This window comes from Microcaecilia unicolor, chromosome 6 (genome assembly GCF_901765095.1).
Source record: "Microcaecilia unicolor chromosome 6, aMicUni1.1, whole genome shotgun sequence".
In the NCBI taxonomy this organism is placed as follows: Eukaryota; Metazoa; Chordata; class Amphibia; order Gymnophiona; family Siphonopidae; genus Microcaecilia; species Microcaecilia unicolor.
Window position 1 is genome coordinate 325,397,537 of NC_044036.1, and position 27,947 is coordinate 325,425,483.

The 27,947-nt window shown below is 44.3% G+C and overlaps 1 protein-coding gene across 1 annotated transcript in view; it reads left to right on the plus strand.

The window, feature by feature from the left end:
• Nucleotides 1-27,947, plus strand: part of ANKFN1 (ankyrin repeat and fibronectin type III domain containing 1) — a 161,348-nt gene that overhangs the window by 27,564 nt on the left and 105,837 nt on the right. Inside the window, 2 exon segments of the mRNA XM_030206448.1 lie at nt 24,309-24,406; nt 26,269-26,359. Coding sequence (XP_030062308.1) covers nt 24,309-24,406; nt 26,269-26,359 — 189 coding nt within the window.

The window sequence follows — 27,947 nt, forward strand, 5'->3', positions numbered from 1 at the left end:
ATGCAATGAGACCTAGTTACTAATAACCAGGGTTAACAGTAAAATAACACAACTTAACAGTAGCCTTGTTGATAACACTGCCCTAAGTAGTGAGGTCTCACTTTTAACTGGATTTCATTTTGGAGGTGAACAAAAATCTGCATGAAATTAAGGAGAATAATGCCCTTAACCTCCACATGAAACAAGGAAGATGTGTAAGAATGGTATCCAAAATCATACCAAGTTTCCCTGTAGTAAATAATACTCTGAATAACATTCCATATTTACTTGTTTTTAATTGTGAAATAAAGGAAAATCTGCCCCATATGAAAGCATTGGGGGATGTAGCTAAAACTATGTACATTTTTTCCCACAATGAGATTTTTAACAACACCAACAGTCTCGGATAATGTATAGAGGCTGAGTAATAACTTAGAGGACTTGGCTGTGATAAGATAGAAGTCTACAAGATAATGAGCGGAGTAGAGCGGACAGATGTGTAGCGTTTGTTTACACTTTCAAACAACAATAGAACCAGGGGACACAAGATGAAGCTAGAATATGGTAGATTTAAAACAAACAGGAGAAAGGTTTTCTTTACTCAGCGTGTAGTTGGACTCTGGAACTCGTTGCCGGAAAATGTAGTGACAGCAGCTGGCCTTACGGAGTTTAAAGGGGGTTTGGACAGATTTCTGAGGGAAAAGTCCATTGAACATTATTAAAAATTAATTTTGGGGGGGGGGGGGGGGTGCCGGGTTCTTGAAGCCTGGATTGGCCACTGTCGGAGACAGGATGCCGGGCTTGATGGACCATTGGTCTTTTCCCAGTATGGCAGTGCTTATGTTCTTATGTTCTCTTTTTAGATCTGGCAAAAGCCTTCGATAAGGTGGAATGGCCTTATCTTTTTGTGTATTGAAGTGGTTCAGGTTCGGATACTCCTTTATTAATTGGGTTACAGTGATGTACTTACTACCATCTGCATCAATTGTGGTAAACACTTGAGCTTCAGCTGCATTTCAGCTGGCTCAGGACATGTGTCAAGACTATCCCTTGTCCTCTCTTCTATTCACCTGGGCAATTGAACCCCTGGCGATAGTTATTACGCACTCAGGGGCACTTTTACTAAACTGCGTAGGCACCTTCGTGCATCCAACATGCGCCAATTTGGAACTACCATCCGGCTACCGTATGACCCAGGCGGTAATTCCAATTTTTACGAGCATCTGATACATGCGCCGGAAAATATTTTTTTTCCCAATGTGCGGCGCTAACCGGGCGGTAATTGGCAGTGTACACGTGCTGACAGTTACCACCCGGTTAACGCGTGAGAACTTACCGCTAAGTCAATGGGTGGCGGTAAGGTCTCAGGCCCAAAAATGGACAGGCGAAAATTTTTATTTTGCCACACGTCCATTTTCAGCCCAAGAAAAAGGACTTTTTTACAGGCGCGCTGAAAAATGGATCTGCGTGTGTGCAATTTGTGTGCCTACACTAGCGCAGTCCAAGTTTCAGTGCACCTTAGTAAAAGGACCTCTCAGAGAGAGTTCAGGGTATACTTATAGAAAAGGGAATGCACAGATTTTCGTATGTGCTGAGGATACACTAACTTATATTAAAGACCCTAGGAATCCCTCTCAGGCCTGTTAGAATTGATTAAAGAATTTGACAGGTTATGCAGTCAACTTTCCCAAACCAGATGTCATGCTCTCCTTTATTAGGACTAGGGGGCATGCGATGAAACTACAGTGTAGTAAATTTAAAACAAATTGGAGAAAAGTTTTCTTCACCCAACGCATAATTAAACTCTGGAATTCGTTGCCAGAGAACGTGGTGAAGGAGGTTAGCTTAGCAGAGTTTAAAAAGGGGTTAGACGGTTTCCTTAAGAACAAGTCCATAAACCACTACTAAATGGACTTGGGAAAAATCCACAATTCCAGGAATAACATGTATAGAATGTTTGTATGTTTGGGAAGCTCACCAGGTGCCCTTGGCCTGGATTGGCTGCTGTCGTGGACAGGATGCTGGGCTTGATGGACCCTTGATCTTTTCCCAGTGTGGCACTACTTATGTACTTATGCCTAGGCTGGAGGGATCAACCAACATACAAAATCCAAATAAATAAATGCGTCTGCAAGTGGTTCCTAAATTTAGGTATTTAGAAATCATTAGAGGTTTTTTTTTACTTAGGCACGCTGGTATTTTTAGTGTGTGTTAAAAATAGGCATATGCTAAACACTAAAGACACCCATAGGAATACGTTGGCATCTTTAGCGTTTAGCGTGCGCCTATTTTTAATGCGCACTAAAAACGCCAGTGCGCCTAAGTAAAAGATCCCCATAACATCTTACGATTTGACTCTTCATCATGCTTTATATTATGAGGCCCTTCAGAATAATATTAAAGGCAAATTAAAAGGTTGGGGGGATCGTTATGTCTTCTAGCCAGGCAGAATTAATGCTAATAAAATATTAATCTTACCCAAGGTTTTCTTTTTTTTTTTTTTTTTCCTGTTTACATATTTTTCTACTCCACTGTTTTTGACACTCACTGTGCAATTTTCCACTTCAATTCATTTGGTAAGGGAAGAGAACAGAATGTTGTTTCATATTCATTCTGGGCAACCATTTCCTGGCCAACAGTTGTCCATGCCTTAGGCACTTCTCATTTGGATTATACCAACGTAGTCCTTGCAGGTCTGCCTCAATATTCTTTAAAAAGACTATAGACAATTCAGAACGCAGCAATAGAAGTTCTCCATAGACCTCGGAAATACGACTGAGTGACCCCCCGCCCCCTTGCTCCAGCTACATCATTGATTACCAGCTGCCTTTCATATCCAGTTCAAAATCCTTATGCTAATTGACAACACTGTCTTTCAGAGACTTTCTCTATTTATCTGCTTTATTAATTACTTACAAAACTACTCACTGCCCTCAATCTTCAAACGATTTGCTCCTCATGCGTCCCCTGCTATCTTGTGCCAGATATGATTCCACAAGGCATCGTGTATTCTTTTTTCCTAGCTGTCCAGCTATGGAACTCCTTAACATCGCTTCTTCGTGCCGAATCAAGCTGAACAGAATTTAAGAATGGTCTCAAAACTTATGGTCTTGCATTCCAAAATTGAACCTGACCGACTAGGTGTCTTGGTGACACCTAATTATGGCTTTGTGACTCAAAGCTGTCTGTTCCCCTCTCCCCTTTGCCTTTTTCTCTTTTGCTCTATCCTCAATTTCCTCTTTTACTGTTATTATTGGAGCTCCTTTTCCAACCTCTACTTTTTTGGGGGGGAATTTTGTAAAATGCTTTGTTGCTAATGTTAAAGGCAATATATTAAGCACCAAATAAACTAAAATAAATTATTTACTTAAAGAGTCATGGAAAATGGGGGCTCCGGTTAGACATGGTATTACTGGGCAATATGGGTAATTCCAAAGACAAGCCCCAGATGAGTTCATATGGGAAGTTCAATATATTCAACCTTTTGATCTGCTAATATATAAAGAGCACCTCCAGTTACTGAAAGACCATCCATTTGTTGCAAATGTTGTTCATTGCTGGAGGAGGGTGTGCAGAGTAGCTAAGGTCTCACAACCCTATCTCTGGTTACTCCGCTGACTCTGTGGGGATTTGCTCAAGACATGAGCAATGTGATGAGATGAGAAGGTTTTATGCAAAAGAAAGTTGAAGGAACCCCTTTCTCTAAGATTTTTGATAATGAAATATTTTGAGCCAAGGCTAACAAAGAGAAGGATCTTGGTCTCTGGCTCACCTTCCTGTTGAGGTATTTGTGATGAGCCTATGAGTTGTAAGTCCTCAACAGTGTGACTCTTCTCGATGTAGGAGAAGTTGATCTTTGAGAATAAGGTTGGGAAGAGGTTAACTGTACATTTATATAAAGCCTTAGTAGATGTGGTCACCGTTTGATTCCATAGATATGGAGTTTATTGGCCCTTGAGAGGAGGACTTCTGGTCCTGAGTTTGGAATAATAATCATAACAGCTCCCGCTCTCTTGTTCTGGTTAATTCACTGTTAAAATGAACGTTTAAGATATATCTTACTACCTAAAGAATTAATAAATTGGACCCATGCTCATCACCTCTGTCTTGCTGGGGTTGTGGGGTACTGGGTTATCTTAACCACATATGGTGGGGATGTCCAATTATTCAGGAGTTTTGGTCTATGATTTGGGACTCTGTTAAATAGGTTGCTGTAAAAGAAACTGTCCCCTGGATGTCTCCTTGTTTCTTTTCAGCTCCATTCCTCAGGAGAGCCTGGCTAAAAATGTGCAGTGTTTAACTGTGAGTTTACTGCCTTCAGCCAAGAGCATTATCGCTAGAGCGTGGAAATGAACAGCTGCCCAACCAAGTTGGAATGACTGTGAAAACTGTGCAAAATTATCCACATGGAAAAATGAACTTGGATTCAGGGGAGATTTCTGTAGGGAAATTGCTCCTTCGATGGTGTTCTATTGTGCACCAGATCATCTGTTATGTTTTGTATGTCTTTGTTTTTCTTGTCTGTAGGTTGCATATGGCCCGTTTTTGTTATATTTTTCTTTTATATCACTATTTTGATCTGCAAGGTACCTCAGATTAGTGGTAGATAATTATTCCTCAAGTTGGGGTATAGGTAGCATGGAAGGGGGATGGGTTTATGGATTGGAGCCTTATCAGTTCTTTGGTTCTTCTATTATGACTATGGGGGCCCTTTTACAAAGCGGAGGTAGAGCTACCACCGCTTTGTCATACGCCAATCCGGCACTACCACCGGTCAAACGCAGGAGTCGGCAGTAGGTGCCCGCCCCAGCATGCGCCATTTCCGCTGCGACCGGAATTTTTTTTGCCGCCGGGGGGGGGGGGGGGGTTACCCGGAAATAATTGGGCAGTGCCATGTGCTGCCAGGTTAGTGCGGGAGCCCTTACCGACACCTAAATAGGTGGCGGGAAGGGGCCAGAAATGGCCATGCGGCAAGTGTTTACTTACTGCACAGTTGTTACCTTTTTTGGCATTTTACCCACTGCGGTAAAAGAGACCTCAGCACACGGCAAATCCATACCATGCTACTGTAGGGTCCCTTTCAGCGTTGCCAGATGGAAAAAATTGTTCACGCCCCAAACCAGCCCCAAACCGCACAAAGTCAATTTGCATATGAATGACACCATTAATAAATATTAATGAGTCAATTTGCATATGAGTGACATCATTAATAAATATTAATGAGGCCATTTGCATACAAATGACATCATTAAGCCTGCCTCCACTGGTCGCCGGCGCGGGAAAACTGAGCCAACCCGCGGCCGAAGGCCTTGAGAAAAACCTGCTGGCGGGGCAAGAAAAATCCGTCCAAAATCCCGCAACCCGCGTGCAGCGTGAAAAAGCTGCAGTGGGTCGGGGAAAGGACGGGAAACCCGCAGCCCTGGCAGCATTACCGCAGCTTGGTAAAAGGAGCCCAATGTGATTACTTCACTATGGTGTTCTAGTCAGTGGCGTAGCTAGGGGGCGCCAGGTGAGCAGCCGCTCCCCCAAACGGAGTTCTGCCAACATCGGCGCCTATTTATTTCTCAACGTGTTGCATTGAAAATGTGCGCCAGCGCCGATGGAAGTCCGCTCTCGCGCTGCTTTTGCTCCCCCTGTACAGTCAAGCTGGCTCCGCTTCTGGTTCTAGTGCTGGGAAGTCCCTACCTGCTGGTTTTTGCTTTCCACTAAGTGCAACAGATGGGTTTTAGCATTGTGTATTTGGTTGCTTACTTATGCCTGCTACTGTTATTTTTTCTTGCTATGGGAGGGACCCACATGCGTTGATCAGCTCGTAAATTTTTGTTTAATGCGTTACCCAAGGCCCTGAAATCCATGAACAATCTAACCAGCTTCCGCAAAGCTCTGAAAACACATCTCTTTAACAAAGCTTACAAAAGTCACCCTCAATGATACAAATCATCCCCCAAACCACCCAAGCACACCTAAAACACTTCTCACACAACCTACCCAACATCCGCCCATCCAAATCCTCTTTTACCTCAGCTTATGATCAACTGTATTTAAATCAAGGACTGACTTTATCATATCCCTACTCTGTAAGCCACATTGAGCCTGCAAAAAGGTGGGATAATGTGGGGTACAAATGCAATAAAATAAAAAATAAAATAAAATAATGGACAATATACTGATAGGGGTTAATTCTTCTTTATACTTATGAAGCGGGGTTTCATCAGTCACTTGTGATTAGTAAACATACCTACTGGCTGCAGGGACTTACGTGAATGAAAATATTTAAAAGAAAATTGTTCTCTTAGGGGGCAGACTTTAGAATGGGGATGGGAATGGCCGGACCATGGACAGTGTATTCCTGTGGGCCTGGAAACGCCTCATGGACTTTCTCTTTGATAATATGGGGCCAGCTGGGACCATGGGTATAAAATCTGTAACAGAAATCACATCCCTGCCTTCCCTGGCTTGGCCCCACCCCTTTTGCAACATGGGTAAAAGTGCCCATAAAGCAGAACGATGAGGATGGGGAAGGGAAGCCCATGCCTTTAGCCAGGCACCTGTAGAACTTTTTTTTTTTTTTAATTATCTTCCCCCTGCTTTGGCTTCCATATGCCAAGGTTTTGCCACAGATCACTAAGATCTGCAAAGCAGTGTCAATTATGTATCCTACACCCATCACATTGGAAATAAATTCTAGCCAATCTGCAGATCTGACAGGTTTACACAGTCCTGCAGATTCTGTCACCCTGAAAAGAGGACTTGCTTTATTGATTAAGAGGGGGGCATCTTCTGTGTCAGTTTTGCTGTCATTTGATTTAATTCTATTTATTTCTTTTTTGGTCCAAGAATATTTACTTTGATCTCCCCTTTCAATTGTTGCGAACCTGAATGTATGCTATTTTCCTTTGAGATCTCTGTTTCTCTTTCTTGATTACTTAAGTGTTGTACTTGGAATTATATTTAATTATCTAATAAAGTGGGGGGGGGGGGGGGAACAGTTTTCTATTGCCCTAGTTCAGGAGCTAGATTTCACAACTGAGTTCTCCTGCCAAAAAACAGGAGTCTAGACTTTGGCAGGAGTCTTGTGCAGAAAAAGAAGGTCACAGTTCACTCCAAGCCTGTTTATGGAAAATAACCAAAACAGGTGACATTAGTTGAGATCAGTTGAACAGACAGAGGACACTCAAATGGAGAAGCAGAGGATGAATGTCAGAAGCCAAAGGACAGATTACGTAGATGAATCCCTCTTGTAGGACAATACACAAATGGAAGGCTCATGGATGCTTTTACTCTGATAACAGTCATTTACAGGCTTGAAATGATGATGCCTGCAACCAGCTGTTGTAATCTGCTTCTCCACAGGAGGTAATTTTACTTCAGAGACATTAAAGCTCTATGTTCCTTGGCAATGACACTGCAGTTACGTCTGTCTGAAGCAAGACCAGTAGGCACTCCATTCATTACTCGCTCTTTTGTAAGAACACTCTCTCAGATGTGTGGCCATTAATCTAATAGCACTTACTGTTTCATGTTTTCATTAAACTCTGTGTACCCCTCATTACGTTTCCTCTGATCTGCTTCATTTTAAATGGATCAGAAAACTTACAAATGTAGCTCGGTTTTAATTTCATTTTTATTTAGGAAAAAATGTTGCGATGTTGTGCATCAACTCAACCCATCTGTTTCACCCTATGATATCTCATCTGGAGATCTTGGCATTTAGCTAAGGCTGTAGGTAGAATCTCCTTGGGTCTAGGAAATATCATTGTAGTCCGTAGTCTATATTTGGTGCAGGTAGTATAATACCAAACAACCTCTGGGACATCCTTACAATCCCTCTGAAGTAGTCTAGATCACTGTTTCCCAAGTCCGGTCCTGGAGTACCCCGTGCCAGTCAGGTTTTCAGGACATGCACAATGAATATGCATGAAAGAGATTTGCATGTAATAGAGACAGTGTATGCAAATCAAGTCCATGCATATTCGCTGTGGATATCCTGAAAACCTGACTGGTATGGGGTACTCCGGGACTGGACTTGGGAAACACTATTCTAGACCTCGTCTCCAATATGGATAATTTAGTGACAGCATTCAGGTTACTGAGGACCACAAAGCTGTAGAGTGGAAGAGTAATCTAGTCATTAAAGTAGGAAGCTAAACACCAAGGAAGCCAGGGATCAAGTTCTACTGTGCCTCTGATTGATCTTGGGCACATCACTAACCCTCCATTGCCTCAGGTGCAAGCTTAGATTCGAAGCCCTCCAGGGAGAGGTGAATACCTGATATAACTCACCTTGAACTACAGAGAAAGATACGAGCTAAATCCAAATAGCAAATACAGAGAAAATCAATAACTCCCGGATTCTATATAAGGTGTGGCGAATAGCATGCATTAAATTTATGTGTACAACTTAATTGAGTAATGGTCCAACTTAAATGCCTTAACCCAGCAACACAACAAAACCAAAGCTCATACTGGACATAACTTAACTCTTCTTCTTATGATTCCCCAATGTGTCTGTCACATGTGAACTTTACCACAACCTCACTTTGAATTTGTTATAACCGGTATTGGCGATGGAGGGAGTGGGAGTTATTGAGCAATAGTGAGAAATAGGATTCGGTACAAAATCATTGCTGCAAGTAACCTTACATGGATCTTGGTACCCTTAGCTCAAGGGACCATTCTATTCGCTGGAGAATGGACGATGTGGAGAAGGGTGGTACTCCAGACATGTGGAGGCAAGAGACTGGACTTATGAATCCGCCTGTTATGTGAACCACCAACACGCTTCCGTAAATGAATAGAAGTATGGGGGAGGGAGGCGCTGGGAGGGGAGGCTGGAGGGGTTGAGTGGGGAGATTATCAATAAAAGTTTGGCATCGCTTCAGTGCTCTGACGTTCAGATACTGTTCGTGTTTTATGATATGTAACATTGCATTTAATGAGTTGTACTAAAGTTTGTGGTGTCAATAAAACAGTTGAAACATAATAACCGGTACTGGCGATCGCCTCTATGGTACTATGTAAGCCACATTGAGCCTGCAAATAGGTGGGAAAATGTGGGATACAAATGTACCAAACAAACAAATAAATAAATAATTGTCTGATAATCAATTATCGTCACTAATTGGCAATAATTGGAATTTACCTGCTCTTCTTTTTAGGCATATTGTAAAAAGAGGCGCACATGAATCCTGACATGTATAGCTGAAAAGGGGGCGTGGCCATGAAAGGAGTGTGGGCATGTCGAGGGTGTTGCTCAAATTTACACACGTTGTCATAGAATTTGGGGGAATTTAGGCGCAGGTATTTACACCAGGTTTTCAGTGGCAAAAATGGCCACACCTAAATGTATATAACAATATAAGTAAACAAGATTCTTTTCTATTCTTATCTGTAAGCGATGAAAATGATGAAGAGGGAGGAAAAAGCCTCAGGAAGCTCACAGCGGTTAGTTGAAAGAGCAGGGCTTCTTCATCATTGGCAAAAAAAAACCCTCCCTAGTGGATTTAATTGCAAGTTACAAAATCTAGCAGATTTATCAAAAACTTATCAAAAATAACAGCTTTAAACACTTAGCTGTAGAGTCTCTTTTCTTCCAGCTGCATCAAAAATCAGACCGTGACCTGACACAGCTGGAAGAAAGAGACTCTACAGCTAAGTGTTTAAAGCTGTTATTTTTTATACGTTTTTGATAAATCTGCTAGATTTTGTAACTTGCAATTAAATCCACTAGGGAGGTTTTTTTTTTTTTTTTGCCAATGATGGAGAAGCCCTGCTCTTTCAACTAACTGCTGTGAGCTTCTTGAGACTTTTTCCTCCCTATTCATCATTTTCATTGCTTACAGATAAGAATAGTAGAGGAGTGTGGTAGCCGTGTTAGTCCACTCTTAAAGGTTATCAATAGAAATCAAACAAAATAAAACATGGAAAAGAAAATAAGATGATACCTTTTTTATTGGACATAACTTAATACATTTCTTGATTAGCTTTCGAAGGTTGCCCTTCTTCGTCAGATCGGAAATAAGCAAATGTGCTAGCTGACAGTGTATATAAGTGAAAACATTCAAGCATTACTATGACAGTCTGACAGGGTGGGAGGATGGGGGTGGGTAGGAGGTATGCATGGGGACATCAAAGCATATCATTGATATTCTAACAGGATGGGTGTGGATAGGAGAGGGGTGGAGAGAAATACAGCTTTATGGTTTATAATGGGCTAGGAACCCCAGATCCTTGTTAAGTCCTTTCTGTTGGGTGTTTACAGGACCAGGACACTGTACCAGTGACTTCACAGTGAGAATCCTGAAAGGTAACTTTAGAACCATACAAGAACGTAAGACCTTTGAAATCAGAATGATTGAATATTTTAACACCCAACAGAAAGGACTTAACAAGGACCTGGGGTTCCTAGCCCATTATAAACCATAAAGCTGTATGTCTCTGTTGATCACCCCACACCTCACCTATCCACACCCATCCTGTTAGAATATCAATGATATGCTTTGATGTCCCCATGCATACCTCCTACCCACCCCCATCCTCCCACCCTGTCAGACTGTCATAGTAATGCTTGAATGTTTTCACTTATATACACTGTCAGCTAGCACATTTGCTTATTTCCGAACTGAGGAAGAAGGGCAACCTTCGAAAGCTAATCAAGAAATGTATTAAGTTATGTCCAATAAAAAAAGGTATCATCTTATTTTCTTTTCCATGTTTTATTTTGTTTGATTTCTATTGATAGATAAGAATAGAAAAGAACCTCTTACTTACATTGTTATGTACTACCGATTCTTTTTCCCCATCGTTGATATAGTTCACACCTAAAGGCAGGCATGTTCCTCAGCCCTGTGCTCTCTATTCTTAGGCATGTTATATAGAATAGCCCTAAGTGCTTTTTCGGACATTCTAGATTTTAGATGCCATTTACAGAATCCGACCCTAAGCAAATACAATGGAAATTACTAATGAGAACCGCCATATTAACATGCATGATTTTACCACAGGCCAGGGGTGTAGCCAGACCTCAAGGTGGGAGGGGGCCAGAGGCCAAGGTGGGGGTGGCATATTTTGGTTGCCGCTGCCCCTCTGCCACCACCCCCCTCGCCGCCTTGCCGCCCGCCCTCTACCGCCCACTGCTACCGCTATAAATCTTGGCTGGCGGGCGTCCCAAACCCCCGGCAGCAAAAGACTTCGTCCGGTGCTGGTCTGCGGCGGCGCCGTCGCATTGCCTGCCCTGTTCTCTCTTCCCCTCATGTCCGGCACACTCCTTTTTGAGGGGAGAGATGCACGGGGTCCCTCAGACACTCTGGGCCCTCGAGGGCTGCCCGGTTGCCCATATGGTCAGCCTGCCCCTGTGTCCACGGGTGGAGACAGGGCGCAGCCAGGTTTATTCAGTTAGCAGCAAAAAGGCTGTCCTGAACTTTTCTGCATAGGGGTCTGAAATATCCACATCCAGGTAAATTCCAGCATCTGAGCAAGCTGCTGGATATTCAGTGCCAGTGTTCATATATGACTTGGCAGTTAATATCCAGGTTCAATTCTGCCAGCGATAATCAGCATTTATAAAAACACTGATTGCAGGATCTGAATATTTATTTATTATTTATTTATTTATTTATTGCATTTGTATCCCACATTTTCCCACCTATTTGCAGGCTCAATGTGGCTTACAGTATTACATCATGGCCGGTGTCACGCAAGCGTAGGCAAACAATTAGGTTACATACAAAGAAATAAGTGTAACATAATGGATATAATCAATTCAGTAAATCAGAAAACAGTTAAACTATCGAGTAAGTAGTGGTGTATTGGAGTTCCTATTATTGATCATTATGGTAAGCCTTGTTAAAGAGATAAGCTTTTAGTGTTTTTCTAAAGTTGATTAAGTCATGAATAGTTTTCAGTTCAAATGATATTGCATTCCACAGCTGAGTGCCAATGTAGGAAAAGCAGGAGGCGTGTACTAGTTTCTATTTTAGACCTTTACAGCTAGGGAAATAGTGCTAGTCAAGCCCCCACTCCTCTGGGCCAACACTTTACAAGACCAGAACACTGCACCAGTGATTTCACAGTAAGAATACTGAAAGGTAATTTTAAAACAATACAGGAATGTAAGACCTTTGAAATAAGAATGATTGAATATTTTAACACCCAACAGACAGGACTTAATAAGGATCTGGGTTTTCTAACCTATTATAAACCATAAAGTTGTATTTCTCTGTCTATTTCTCTGTTTATTACCCTCCTCTCACCTACCAACACCCATCCTGTTAGAATATCAATGAAATGCTTTGATGTCCCCCATGCATACCCTCACCCTCCCACTCTGTCAGACTGTCAAAGTAATGCTTTGATGTTTCTCTTATATATACTATCTGCTACCACATTTGCTTATTTCCGATCTGACGAAGAAGGGCAACCTTCGAAAGCTAATCAAGAAATGTATTAAGTTATGTCCAATAAAAAAGGTATCATTTTATTTTTTTTTCCATGTTTTATTTTGTTTGGTTTCTATTGATAACAGCTAGGGAAATGAAGTCCCAGGAATGTGCGAGCTGATTTTTTAGCGTTCCTGGGTGGCAAATCAGTAAGATCTGACATGTAGGCCGGAGCATTTCCATGAATGACTTTATGAATCAAAGTGCAAACTTTGAACATAGTACGTTCCTTAACTGGAAGCCAATGAAGCTTCTCTCTAAGGGGTTTATCAGCACACACCAGCCAATACTCAAAGCCATATAATCGGCCAGGAACGGCACCTGGCCAGTTAAATGGCACTTAGCTGACTAGCTGGCTATCCTGATTGGTGTAGAACGGGTAGAAGTAAATCGATTTTTTTACTCGTTCCAAAAGTACAAAGACTAGGGGACACTCGAGGAAGTTACATGGAAATACTTTGAAAACAAATAGGAGGAAATATTTTATCACTCAACGAATAGTTAAGCTCTGGAACTCTTTGCTGGAGGATGTGGTAACAGCGGTTAGCATATGAGGGTTTAAAAAAGGGTATCTGTGTTTTAAAAAAGGTGTGGACAAATTCCTGGAGGAAAAGTCCATTGAGAAAGACACGGGGAAGCCACTGCTTGCCCTGGGATTGGTAGCATGGAATGTTGCTACTCTTTGGGATTTTGACTGAAATTTTGTTACTCTTTGGGGTTCTACATGGAATGTTGCAACTATTTGGGTTTCTGCCAGGTACTTGTGACCTGGCTTGGCCACTGTTTGGAAAACAAGATACTGGGCTAGATGGACCATTGGTCTTAACCATTGTGGCTATTCTTATGTTCTTATTCAGCCGGAGATGGCTGGTTATCTCCCGCCGAATATCGCCGGTTAGCGCTTAACAAAAAAACCGGTTATCTCGCACAATACAACCAGCTATCCTCCGATTTTCAGCGTATCGCTGGCTAAGTTTGGCGGTCTATCTTTGGCCAGTTCTAATTTAACCACCCACACCCAGAACTGAATTCAGTTCTGGGTGGTTAAATTAGAACTTGGCTGATATTCGCTTAGCTAGTTAAATTGGAACTGACGAAAAGTAAACTAGATATTCAAATGCCTGTCACCAGAGATGGCCCGGCTAATATCAATTGTTGATACTTAATGCCAATTTAGTGCCAATTAGATAATTTAGATATGCACATAAATGATCCCTGTAGGCCCAATTTTTGGTACCCTTTCTAAAATTTGAGAGTTTGCCTGTACTGAGAGGTTTCCAAGCCCTGGGCTCCCTTTTACTTCTAAACCGACCCTTTCAAAGGTACTGCAGAGTGGGGATGGACAGAGAGAAAATTATTGTATCATTTAAATCCATTTTTTTGTTCCAGGATGAATGTTAAGAGTGAGTGCACACTTTGCAGAATGCCCACTATTATCAGTGAACAACATGGTATCACAAAGGTCAGCCCATCCCTACTGCACGGAAAATTCCAGCTGTAAAACCAATCTCCATCCCATTGCTCTGAGCTTTCAAAGCCTCAGCTCATCAGCATTAACCACTTAAGCTTCTGGGTTATAGGTAATCATTTCTCAGAAAAGTGACACTTTTTTCTGTTTATTTTCCCTGGTTTGTTACTGGTAGAAAGTGTTTGGAGGAGTCAGACCGTGCAATGTTTGCACTGTCTTTTGGAAGGGGCTCCAGCTCCAGCCCTACAGGGTGGCAGGAGTCTGCACCACACATGTACCAGCCTGATCTTCTCTGTTTGTTTCTCTGTTAGTCTCCCTTTCTTCACCTCAGAGCCACCACTTTTGTTCAGGAAAGTAACATTTCACAGCTTAAGCCGCCCCCATGCTGGTAGAGAATTTCTTTGATCCTAAACCACTATCTAACTACATTTTGGAAAACTATTTAAGGATTAACTGGCCAAAAAAAAAAAAGCCTTGAATGTAAACAACGGGTGCTTCAAAGAAATTAAATCATTCTTCGTTTCCTTATTTGAAAGCTCTAGCGCATCTCTTTCTCAGATAAAAAGCTCCCTTGACGGGATTCTTTTAAATTTAGGAAATGTTTCTGTGACGCTATCCTAATGTTTCAAAAGGCAAATAGATGTTTTTAAATTTGCTTCTGACCTCTTCTACTTCTTGAGATGGTCAAGCATTTTCCACTTTTGCCTGAGTGGAGCTTGGAGATGTGTTGTCATGTCAAAAGAACATGAAAACATCGGCAACATTTCCTTAATAAAAGAAAAGATTACAAAGCATCTTAATGCAGGCCTTGTGCAAAAAGTATGGGGTCCATTTACTAAGGGATGCTAACGATTTAGCACACGCTAAAAGCAAAGAAGTCCAGAGGTATAAAATGGGCTTCTTAGCATCTTGCACGCAATAATTAACGGGCACTAAATCCATTAGCACACCTTAGTAAAAGGACCCTTATATCTGTTATGCATGTTATGAAAATGTGTCTGAGTATGCTAACACAAAATAAATAAAAGAAACAATGTACCTGAGAAAACAAAATGATGCAGAGGTCATAAATGGAAAACAATATGATGTCATGGTACAAAACAAAATGTTTTTCCATGCATGCAACTGGTGGAACTCAAATGAGGCTGGGTACTTTTACGTTAGGGCTAGCTCCATCCCTGGCCGCCTTCAAATCCGGGCTAAAGGCCTACCTGTTTGATGCTGCTTTTGACTCCTAACTGGTCACTTGCTCGTAACCTTTATCTTGTCTTCCTCTCTTCTATAATCCCTTTCCCTTTGTGTCCTTCTGTCTGTCCTACCCTTATTCCTTATTGGTCCTGTCTGTCCTGATTTAGCAGGGACTGTCTTTTCTTCATGTTTGATTGTGAAGCTCTGCGTACGACTGGTAGCACTATAGAAGTGATTTATAGTAGTAGTAGTACTTTTCTGAATGGCTACTTGATAGTCAGTGTTTCTGGCTAAAGTGCGCATCTTTAGTGAACACCACTGACCCGCCCATGCCCCAACCATGGCCACGCCCCCTTTCATTTGTGCATCTAAAGATTTGCAGGTGCATCTTTATAGAATGGCGCTTAGCAAGATGCGTGCGCAAAGCTGAAGTGTTGCCAATTGATTGTTAGCGCCCAACTATTGATGCTAGTTGGCTCATTACTCAATTAAATTGCGTGCCAATTGGGCGCACACCCAAATTTGTGCATGCAATTTTGATTGCCATTTAAAGAATCCAGGGGAAGATGTATTCAGTGGTGTGCTGGAGCAGGCTCTCACAGGCTCGCAAGAGCCGGTTGTTAAGTTTTTAAGAATTTTGGGAGCCGGTTGTAAAGTAGGGCCCTCCATGGCTACTTTAACAACTGGCTCCCAAAATGTGGGCTTGGACCCCCTGCTGAATTCTCTTTTACTTTGCTGGTGGGGATGCTGAGCCCTTCCAGCCAAGTAAATAGACTGTTGCTGCTCCCAGCTCCTTGTTTCCAGCTCTGAGCAGCAGGCTGGGGACTTCTCCAGCATGTGTGAGAAGTTTCAGCATGCTGCTCAGAGCAAGACCTTGGGAGTGGTGGCAGTCCATTTATTGGTTGCCAGCAAAGGTATGCCTAGCGTGCCGCACGAAGGGAGGGAGGAGAGAGAGGCAAGTGTTGTTCCCCCCCGCCCCCCTCCTGGTCCTTCCAACTGCAGAGCTGGCTACGTCCGGAGAAAGAGCCTGTTGTTAAAAATTTACCAGCACACCCCTGGATGTATTTCAGTATTTTGTGCAGTAATAGTCAACTATGCAGCCAACAATTCTTTTTGAGAATAAAGGGAAGAGCAAAAGCTAATCGAAGTGGGTCGGATCAAAGGTCTAGTTCGGTTCCCAAACCTAGTCCTGGAGGCAACCCGGCCAGTCACATTTGCACGCTATCCATGATGAATATTCATGAGGGAGATTTTCTTGCACTGCCTCCACTGCATGCCAATCTTTCTCATGAATATTCATTGTGGGTATCCTGAAAACCTCACTGGCTGAGATGCCTCCAGGACCAGGTTTTGGAACCACTGGTCTAGTCAATCCAGCACCTTGTCTCTGATAGTGTCAAGCAGCAGGCACTGGGGAGTTACTGCCAGATTCTATGTATTGCGCCTAGCATTCCACGCTGAAATCTAAGCGTATTCCATAACAACGCATGGAACTCAATTGGCTTAACAAGCCAATCAGTGTTTTAAACAGCACTTAACAATCAAGAATAATGAGCACTAATTGGCATTAATTAGAACTTATGTGCATAACTCGCTAAGCGTATTCTGTAATGAACTGTGCCTAAATTCTAAAGCATGCAGTTCTAAAGGGGTGTGGCCCTGAGCAGGGAAATGGGTGTTTCGTGGGCATTCCCAAATTTACACACTTTCAAGCAGATGATCAAAAGCCCCGCGCTGTTCCAAACAGCTCTCTAAAATAGCGCTGGAACAGCACGGGGCTTTACCGCACCGATGATCAGAGATAATTGCATGCAAATTTAAGCACGCAATTATCTCTGATCATGGGGTAGAAGTGCGGGAGAATTGCGCCTGAGCATGCGCTCAGCACAATCCTCCCGCACTTGTTTGACAGGTCTGGGCTGTCAAAAGCCCAAACCTGTCAAACACAGGGGCTGGAGGTCCATGGGACCACCAGGCCCCAACTACCCCTGCCCCGAGCAACGAGGGCTGGAGGTCCCCTGTTGCTGGGGGGGGGGGGGGGGTTGGTTGGTCGCCCACTAGGGCACCAGAGACTGTTTGTTGAGGGGAGTTGGGGGGCCTGGAGACCCACCGGATCTCCAGCCCTCCCTGAACCTGAGGGGGGATCATCGGGGGGGGACCGGAGGTCCACTGGACCACCAGCCCCCTGTCGCTGGCAAGTTTGCTGTTGGGGAGAATGGATGTATGCTGGACAGGGCTCACCATTCCTCCCCAATGATCTGCAAACCCTAATGCCAGCTCAGAGCTAGTGTAGGGTTTGCCGCGGCCAGCGACCCAATCTTTGGCGCGCTGGCCACTGATCATTGGGAATGAATATGTTTAGCCCTGTTTAGCATGCATTTGCATGCTAGTTGTGTTTAGATTCCTCGAGCGCGTTGTTCCACGTGCTCGAGGACTCTGATCATGGGGCGATAGCAAAAGCCGGCGCTAGTATGGCGCTAACAGCCTCTAGCGCCGGCGTGTGCTTCTGATCATCCCCCTGTTTGTTACAGAAAATGGCCCAGTCTGTGTAAATCTACACACAGGGATTTATGCCACATTTTCGTTGGTGTAAATGGAGGCGTGTAGTTTTAGGCACTGGGATATCAAATAATCGTATTCTATATGCTGCGCCTAAATCTTATAGAATACGCTTAGGCAGAAATGTTTTCTGCATGGATCTTTTAAGCGCCATATATAGAATCTGGTTCTTAATGTCTGCTTGTTCAGCATTAATATTATGCAGTAAGGTCTCGTTCTGAAGAATGCCGTATATATAATCAAGGGGTGTAGAAAAAACCAGAACCAAGAGTGCACACCGCTGTTTAATACTGCACCTTATTTTTCAGTAGTGCAACTATTGACAAATTGTGTTGAGCAATAAGGAGCACAATGTACAGCTATTGGGATGTTTTCCTGTCATTTCAGGGTTGTTTTTGTTTTTTAAAAGGTATGAAACCAATGCACATCCCTAGTTACTACTACTACTACTTATCATTTCTAAAGCACTACTAGACGTACGCAGCGCTGTACACTTGAACATGAAGAGACAGTCCCTGCTCAACAGAGCTTACAATCTGATTAGGACAAGCAGGACAAGTAAGGGATAAGGACAAAGAGTAGCAAGGTTCCACGCAGAATCCCAAAGAGTAGCAAGATTCCGGAATCTCAAAGAGTAGCAAGATTCTGGAATCCCAAAGAGTAGCAAGATTCCAGAATCCCAAAGATGACTACTACTACTACTTATCATTTCTATAGCGCTACTAGACGTACGTAGCACTGTACACTTGAACATGAAGAGACAGTCCCTGCTCGACAGAGCTTACAATCTAATTAGGACAGACAAACAGGACAAATAAGAGATAAAGGAATACTAAAGTGAGGATGATAAAATAAGGGTTCTGAACAAGTGAACAAGGGTTAGGAGTTAAAAGCAGCATCAAAAAGGTGGGCTTTTAGCTTAGAATTGAAGACAGCCAGAGATGGAGCTTGACATACTGGCTCAGGAAGTCTATTCCGGGCATATGGTGCAGCAAGATAAAAGGAACGGAGTCTGGAGTTAGTGGTGGAGGAGAAGGGTGCAGATAAGAGTGATTTACCAAGTGAATGGAGTTCCCGGGGAGGAATGTAGGTTACTGTGCTGTGGATCCTATTCATACCAAAGCTTATTCTTTGTGGATGTGCTCACAATTTCCATCCCATCAAAATTCACAGTCACCTAGATTTTACAAGGACAAGGTGAAATTCACCCACAAACCAAGAGTGTAGTTTAAATTTCAATTCATGCCTTCCCCCACCAGACACACACACACACACCCATCCTTGCCACTGCTACTCTGGAACTTGCAAAGTGATAGTAGACAGAATCCACCATAAAACAACTTTTCAGGTGACATGGGATTAAATGTACCCTTCACATCAGAGAGAAGAGTTATTTTTTTATGAGCCTTAAGGGCATCCTGCCTCACAGACAAGGAGGAAAACAGGTAACAAAGGACAAACAGTACCATGTTCTACACTGTAAAATATAGGAATGCTGTGGGGGAGGGGGGGGAGACAGAGAAAAAGCAGGGCTACATAATTTAAGATAGGGCTGGTGTGCGTGTCAGCAATTTCTATGAGCTTTATGCGTCTGTTCATGGTGCTGATTATTCAAAAATTAGTTTTTATCCATGTGACGACTGCAAATATGTCTTTCTACCAGCTTTGAAACACTGAGTGACTTCACTAAAATCCTACTCTTGCCCATATAAAATTACGAGTCCAAATGTTTTAAAACCAAGAAAATTAATGGGAAAACCCTATGGGCTGGACTATCAAAGGCTTTAATCATAGGTGCAAAATGTATGTACCATGCTCTACAGGTCTTGATTTTTATTTGTTACATTTGTATCCCACATTTTCCCACCTATTTGTAGGCTCAATGTGGCTTACAAAGTACAGGAGGGCATTTGCAGGCTCCAGTGTGAACAAATACAGGGTGATGTTGTGGTAAGATCAAGTTCATTTTCCCGTTAATTTTCTACGAAGAGAAAAGCTTTGAAAAGAAACCTTTCTGTTAAGATAATATTAAGGATCAGACTAACTCTGATGGCTAGTACAGGAGATGTGGATTCAGTTTAGGCTGGCAAGACAGGCCTGGAGCTCTTGGAATCTTAGCGGAGATTGAGTGGTGATGCCGGTAATTGTGAAGCAAAACCGGTGCTGGGCAGACTTCTGTCTACGCCCTGATCGTGACTAAATAGATATGGATGGGCTTAGCGTAAATTTTAAAGGGCTTCAACATTAGTTTCAGAACTTTTAGTACAAGAAGAGTGCTGGGCAGACTTCTACAGTCTGTGCCCTGAGAATGGTAAGGATAAATCAAACTCGGATATACATATAAAGTATCACATACCATGTAAAATGAGTTAATCTTGTTGGGCAGACTGGATGAACCGTACAGGTCTTTATCTGCCATCATTTACTATGTTACAATGTTACTATTTTGTGGGGACAATATTCATAGCAACCAGGCAGGAAGGGGGAAAGAGAAGCCTAGCCGTTGTGCAACAGTGACACCACGTGGCCAGACTCAGAATACATGCATACCAGGTTCCGAATGAAGCCCTAGACTGTCACTTGCCCCAAATTAACACAGAGGCTTTTAACTCAGATAAGGCACTAGTTAATTCTTGTGCCAAGAGGTAATTAGAATTCTGGTAACCTGATATGTTTATTATGGGTTATAGAGGACAGGAATGCAATTGATATGAATATTCAAGAAAATTAACTGAATGAAATAAATCAACACTGGGTGATTAATGCCATCTGTCCCATTCAAGCTTAACACTGTATTTAACTTATAATTAAGGTTGTTTATATTTTGTACATAAATGACAACAACTTAAAGCAGCACCATTAAAAACATATTTTCATGTGCTGGCCCGGGATATCAGGATCAAGTGAAATGCACCTGCAAAGAGAGGACCTGGGTTGAACTCCTTAACACAGTTTCTGCTTCTCAAGTCAGCCAGGGCTTAGGTGCTACAGAACCAGAGCTCAAGACCCCTGGGAATCTGAGTTGTTGCTCAACAGTGATGTCCAGTGGCCAGACCTAAGGTCCACACTAGGTCCACACCAGAGGGAGCCAAAATCTACAGTCTCCTGACTGAGGATGTTCATTCCGATGGTTGGGCAGATGTGAGAATGGATATAAAAGAGGGGAAATGCCAGATAGTTCAAATTAGAGTCTCATAGTGTTGTAACCTAGTAGAGGCTGGTTCCAACTGAAGACTTAACCTATGAACCCACTCTACACCACTCCTACCTCTCCTACCCCTACATCCCCTGCCCATTTCACCTATCTCAACCTATTTCCGAACAACCACATCATACCTCTACTATGGCCACAGCTGTGTTCTTTCTGTGATACTATGTAATTCCATACTATGTAAGCCGCACTGAGCCTGCTACCAAGCGGGAAAGAGCGGGGTATAAATGCAACAAATAAAATAAAATAAATAAGTAAATATCAGGAGGAAACTGTCATGTTATGAAATTGGATTTAGCTCATTCCTTTATCAGTCTATACCTTTTACAGTAGTCAATCAAGGTGAGGTTTATTCGGGTACAGTAGGTATTTTCCTGTTCCCAGAAGGCTTATCATCCAAGTGTGGCAGACTCTGTAGCTCTATAGTCAGATCAATTGTTTTGTAAACCAGTGGCCATGAGTTCATATCTCAAAAGAGCCTAGCTCATCCTTGTGGCTTCCACCTTGTTTTCTGCAAAGTAAAGAAATCACCTAATGGTTGAAGCAGCAGGCTGACAATAACCAAAGTTCAATTCCCACTGTGACTCCTTGTGATCTTGGACAAATCACTTAACCCTCCATTGCCTCAGGTACAAATTTAGATCATAAGCCCTATGGGACAGGGGAAATGTTTTTTTTCTATGTGAATGTGACTCCCCTTAATCTACTGTTTGTATCTGAACCAATGGAGATATTTCACATTATTACTTCAGTGAGAACTAATCTTCAGACCTGACTTATTTTCACTAGAGGCAGGTCTTGTCAGACATAGTAAACATAGTAGATGACGGCAGAAAAAGACCTGCACGGTCCATCCAGTCTGCCCAAGAAGATAAATTCATATGTGCTACTTTTTTATTTGTACTGTCCTCTTCAGTGCACAGACCGTATAAGTCTGCCCAGCACTAGTCCCGCCTCCCAACCACCAGCCCCGGCACAGATCGTATAAGTCTGCCCGGCACTAGCCCCGCCTCCCAACCACCAGCTCTGCCAACCACATCCATGACAAATCTGCTTGATTTTTTTGACTGGATGACCAAACAGTTGGATGTGGGAAGGGCACTAGATGTGGTGTACTTGGGGTTTAGCAAAGCCTTTGACATGGTTCTGCACAGGCAACTGATAAATAAACTGAGGGTCTTAGGTATTGGACCTAAAGTGACTGACTGGGTTAAAAACTGCTTAAATGGAAGGAGACAGAGAGTAGTGAAGTACTGTCCAGTTCTGGTCGCCTCATCTCAAAAAAGATATAAATGAACTGGAGAAGGTGCAGAGAAGGGCGACAAAAATGATAAAAGGGATGGGACGACTACCCTACAGTATAAGGAGAGGTTAAGACAGCTAGGACTCTTTAGCCTGGAGAAAAGGCGGCTGAGGGGTGATATGATAGAGGTCTACAAAATGATGAGTGGGGTAGAGCGGACAGATGTGAAGCGTTTGTTTACGCTTTCTAACAATAATAGAACCAGGGGACACAAGATGAAATTAGAATGTGGTAGGTTTAAAACAAATTGGAGAAAGTTTTTCTTTACTCAGCGTGTGGTTAGACTCTGGAACTCACTGCCGGAGAAGGTAGTGACGGCAGCTGGCCTTGCTGAGTTTAAAGGGGGTCTGGACAGATTCCTGAAGGAAAAGTCCATTGATCATTATTAAATTTGGGGATTTTGCCAGGTTCTTGGGGCCTGGATTGGCCGCTGTCGGAGACGGAGTGCTGGGCTTGATGGACCTTTGGTCTTTTCACAGGGTGGTGGTGCTTATGTGAGGAAAAGAATGTTATCAATGGTGTACAGTAGGGATCGGTCCTTGGACCGGCTCTTTTTAACATCTTTGTGAGTGATATTGCGGATGGACTGTCTGGTATGGTTTACCTCTTTGCGGATGATACCAAATTCTATAATAGGGTAGACACCCCAAAAGATGTGGATAGCAAGAGAAAGGATCTAGCGAAGCCTGAAGAATGGTCCAATAATTGGCAACTAAAATTTATTGCTAAATAATGCAGGGTCAGGCACTTGGTTTACAAAAACCCAAGAGAACGATACAGTATAGGGGGGTGAAGTACTTCTGTGTACAAAAGAAGAGAGGGACTTGAGGATGATTGTGTTTGATGGCCACACAGGTAGAAAAGGCAACGGTCAAAGCCAGAAGGATGCTCGGATGCATAGGGAGAGGGATGACCAGCAGGAAAAAAAGAGATGATAGTACCCTTGTTCAAGTCTCTGGTGAGGCCCCATTTAAGAGTACTGTGTGCAATTCTTAAGACCGCACCTACAGAAAGATATAAACAGGATGGAGTCAATCCAGGGGGTGGCTACAAAATTGGTCAGTGGTCTCTGTCACAATGCATATAGGGACAGGCTTATAGACCTCAACTTGTATAGTCTGGAAGAAAAGCTGGAGAGAGGGGAAATGATAGAGACCTTTAAATACCTCTGTGGCATTAATTTACAGAAGGTGAGCCTTTTTCAAATGATGGAAAACTTTGGAATGAGAGGGCATAGGATAAAGTTAAGAGAAAATAGGGTCAGGAGTAACCTAAGAAGATACTCTTTCATGAAAAGGGTGGTGGACGTGTGGAATGGCCTCCAGGTGGAGGTCATGGAGACAAGGACTGTCTGAATTTAAGAAAGTATGAGACAGGCACGTGGAATCTCTTAGGAAAGGAAAGAGTTAGTAGTTACTGAGGATGGGCAGACTGGATGGGCCATTTGGCCCTTATCTGCCATCATGTGTCTATATTTCTATGTTTCTACCCAATCACTGTCTCCTTCCGAGGCTTAAGGGTCAAAGGGTCATGGATTTGATACAACGCCTTTCTTTGGCACAACCAAAGCAGTTTATGTATATTATACGCACGTACTTTCCCTGTCCCTAATGGGTTCATGATCTAAGTTGGAAGCACATACTCTTGGCCAAGGGAGCATGTAGTGGTGTTCCTAGCGTCAACGACACCCGGGGCGGATCGCCAATGCGCCCCCCCCCGGGTGTACGCCGCTAGGGGGGTGCCGCGGCGTGCGCCTGTCGGCTGCGAGTTCGCTATGCTAAATTCTCTCGTTCGCTGCAGCTCCCTCCCTCTGCCCCGGGACAGGTTACTTTCTGTTCCGGGGCAGAGGGAGGGAGCTGCAGCGAACGAGAGAATTTAGCGTAGCGATTCGAAGTCGCAGCCGACAGGTGCGCACAGCGGCACCCCGCCCTAGCGGCGTGCACCCAAGGCAAACCGCCCCCACTGCCCCCCCCCCCTTGGTACGCCACTGGGAGCATGAAAGCAATGACCAATAACCATCAACACAAACTAGAGAATACAGGAATACGCATGTTATCTTCAAGACAATTTCTAGATTGTATGATACTGAAACCTGCTACTCCCCTCCCTCTCTCTCTCTCTCTCTCTCTCTCTCTCTCTCTCTCTCTCTCTCTTTCTGTCTAGTGGAATGGAGCTGCTCGTCAGACTTTTCTCCTCTGGCGGGAGAAATAATCTTGGATAATCTTCAGTCATTGAGGTGTACAATCACAGGACTTGTAACGGTAAATACAAAATTATTTTGTTCATTTTAACATTTCTAAAATAATATGGAAGCTGTGACATTTTCAGTAAGGATGGCAGGCAATAGAATGCTGCAGCGGGAGCAAAATTTCCTAGGCTCGGCCTCCAAGGGGGAGCCTGGGCCCAGTGCCGGCAACCTTGCCTTCTTCCAGCCTGCCTGCTTCCGGATCTGTCCTCTCCTGCTCTTGTGTGCCACCCAGTACCCAGATGATAGCATTAGCGCGATATCTCGTTAATGCAATCATCGGGGTCCCGACTTCGGGCACGGACAGGAGCAGGAGAGGACAGAGCATGGGATCAGGCAGGCAGGAAGAGACTTGCTGGCACTGGGCCTTCTCTTGGAGGCACAGACAGAAAGGTAATGGGGCGGGCATGGAGGTAGGCGGGAGGGGGCGGCAGCATGAGTGGGGGGGGGGGCGCACAGCAGTCTGGTTCTGTCCCGGGCCCAGAGGTCCAGTTCTGCCCAGACCCACTGGTGTCTCTCAGCGGCCCTGGAATGTCATACCTGGATCTACTTGGCTGGCATTGGGTGCTGACCACATAAGTCTTCCTTTTTTAATTTCAAAATTTAACAAAGTACGTACAAAGCACTATTCCAAGTAACCAATAGCCCACATCACAGGAGAAAGAGGGGAACAAATACATCAGGAATCAACAGGGCCACCGAGAGGGGGGCAGGAGGGGCAAAATTCCCCGGGCCTGGGCCGGCACTACAGTTCCTGGTCTCACCTGCCTGCCTCCTCGGCTCCAGGACCCCTGCATTGGAAGCGGCAGTCACAGATCACCTCTCTTCGGGCCTTCCCTCCCTGTGTCCCGCCCTTACGGAAACCGGAAGTTACTACCACTTTGAATGAAGGGGGCCCGGAGCCGTGGAGGCAGGCAGGTGAGACCGCAGACTGCAGCGGCAGGGGGAGCGACGGGGGGGGGGGGGGGGCAGCGGCAGGGGGCAGAGGCGGGGCAGCATGGACAGTGGAGGCGGGGCGGCCTTGCCCCGGGCCCGGCCTAGTCTCTCGGCGGCCCTGCCCAGAGTTAAACTACTATAGAGTTGGTGTTTCTATGGCGCCCACATGTGGCAAGTTGGTGCATAACTTACTGTACTCTGTAAGTTGCATGCATAAGTGGCAGACCCCATTCATGCCCTTCCCATGCCCCACCCTTGTGAATGACTCCATTGACTTTATGTGCTGTGCCACTTATGCCCACCCTTACAGAATAGTTCTTAGGTGTTCTGCTACCACTTCCTCGTGTAAATGTATAATTATCTGCAAAAGTGTCAATGTTCTGTATATATTTCTGCTCGGTTGGTCAGTAAATGTGGGGTCCTGTTATATAATTTTTGTTTACATAACTGAAGTTAGCTATTTTAAAATATGACAGGATCCAAATCAGGCCAGAGCGGAGATAAAACTCCCCCCCCCCCCCCCCGAAATGGCCGCACGGCAAGTGCTTTACTTGCTGCACAGCCATTTCCTGCAGGAAGGCGAGACTTCTCTTTTACCAGCTGCAGTAAAAGGGGGCCTCGGCACGCACGTAAAACACGCGCTGACTCCACCGCCGGCCCCCTTTTGCCGTAGCTTGGTAAAAGGGGGCCCAGAGCTTTTTTGGTCTACATTATATTTGTGCTAATGGATGGACTTTCATTCTTGTGATTTATGTTCAGTAAAAACAAAAATTAAGTGCAGAATGAGTCACTCATATCAGTGAAGCATCTGAATTGCTCTCCTATTGGCTCTGTTATTTTTCCATTCGCTTCGTTGATGAAGATAGGTAAAAGCTCACCCGATGCTGAGAACTGTGTTGTCTAATTTGAATTCATTATCCCCTACCTTGGCTGCATCAACAGGGTCAAAGTTACTTTGTTCGAGTATCTGCCTGCAACATGAAAGGTTGGGGTCCTTCGGAGGCTGCGTCACCTGCTTCTGCCACTCCTTCTAGTAGGCCTAGTGATTCATTTTTCATATTTTCTCTTATGCATTGTTTCAACAGAAGTGTTTAAAACCAGGACCGCCGAGAGAGGGGACAAAATTCCCCAGGACCCAGCATCCAAGGGGGGCCCGCCCGGCGTTCCTGTGCACAGCAGCGCCGCAGAGCAGAATACTTCCTTCCTGCCGCATCCAAACAACCTCTTTGAACGCAGCAGGAAGGAAGGAAGGACTCTTCTCTGTGGTGCTGCCGCGCACAGGAACAGGAGAGCAATGCTGGTGCCGGGCCCTGGGGAAGTTTGCTGTGCACAGAGACAGCCTGGAGCAGGAGCGCAGGACAAGTAAGCGGGGCGGCAGCGGGGCGAGTGGTAGGCCCACCTGGAAAGGGGGGCGGGCCCGCCTGGAGAAGGGGTGGGCCCGGAAGGGGGCGGGCCCAGGGGGAGATTTGCCCCGGGCCCGGCTTTGTCTCTCGGCGGCCCTGTTTAAAAGAAAAGGCAAATTTATTTATTAGGATTTATTTCCCGCCTCTTGGAAGGAAGTCACTCAAGGTGGTGTACAGTAAGAATAGATCAAACATGAGCAATAGGCAATTACAGCAGTAAAAATATTCAAATAACAATACAAAGTATGGCATGGTATACTACTTGCAATGACTACACAATACGTAATAAAACGTTTTAATTGATAGTGAAGGGTAAATTGCGGTGTAGCGTTTTTCTTTTGGCAATTCTCCACCTACTTATTTTAAATGACATTCATTTCTAACCCTCTGAAGTCTGCAGGGTCCAAATACCTGTCTTTTGTTCTAACTCAGGTTGCCAAAATTAAAGTGCTGATTCCAGACACCAAGAGATTAATATAGTCTCTGTCTTGCCTGTACTGTGTAGTTCAGATAGCCAAATAGCAAAAGAGAGGGTCTGAAAGTACTCAAACCGAGACAAGAAAGCACAAAAGAACCTTCAAGACTGGAACAACGGAGAATCCTTTAATGCAATGGACCCCACTGGGGTTCTGGGAGCAGCCATGTGGCTGTTTGGTTCCGCTGGTTCCCTGCTCCGTCTGCCCCGGAACAGGAAGTAACAGCAGAGGGAACAGGGAACCGGCGGAGCCAACAGCCGCACGGCTGCTCCCTGTACTCCTCCTGTAGTGTGCACCTGAGGCGGACCGACCCCACCGCCCCACCCTCGGTACGCCACTGAAAAGAACACCTGCGTCAGGGGTCAAATAATATACTCTGCAATGGTTAAAAAAAAATCCCCAATGGTCCTTTTAAACACATCAGAGTATGCAACAGGACAGACCAAGCACGTCTTAAATGCAAGAATGGCTTCAAACAAACTGTGTTTAAGACGTGCTTGGTCTGTCCTGCTGCATACCCTGACGTGTGTTTAGAAGGGCCATTGCAGAGTATATTATTTGACCCCTGACGCAGGTGTTCTTTTCAGTGGCGTACCGAGGGTGGGGCGGTGGGGGCGGTCCGCCTCAGGTGCACACTACAGAAGGAGTACAAGGAACAGCCGTGCGGCTGTTGGCTCCGCCGGTTCCCTGCTCCCTCTGCTGTTACTTCCTGTTCCGGGGCAGACGGAGCAGGGAACCAGAG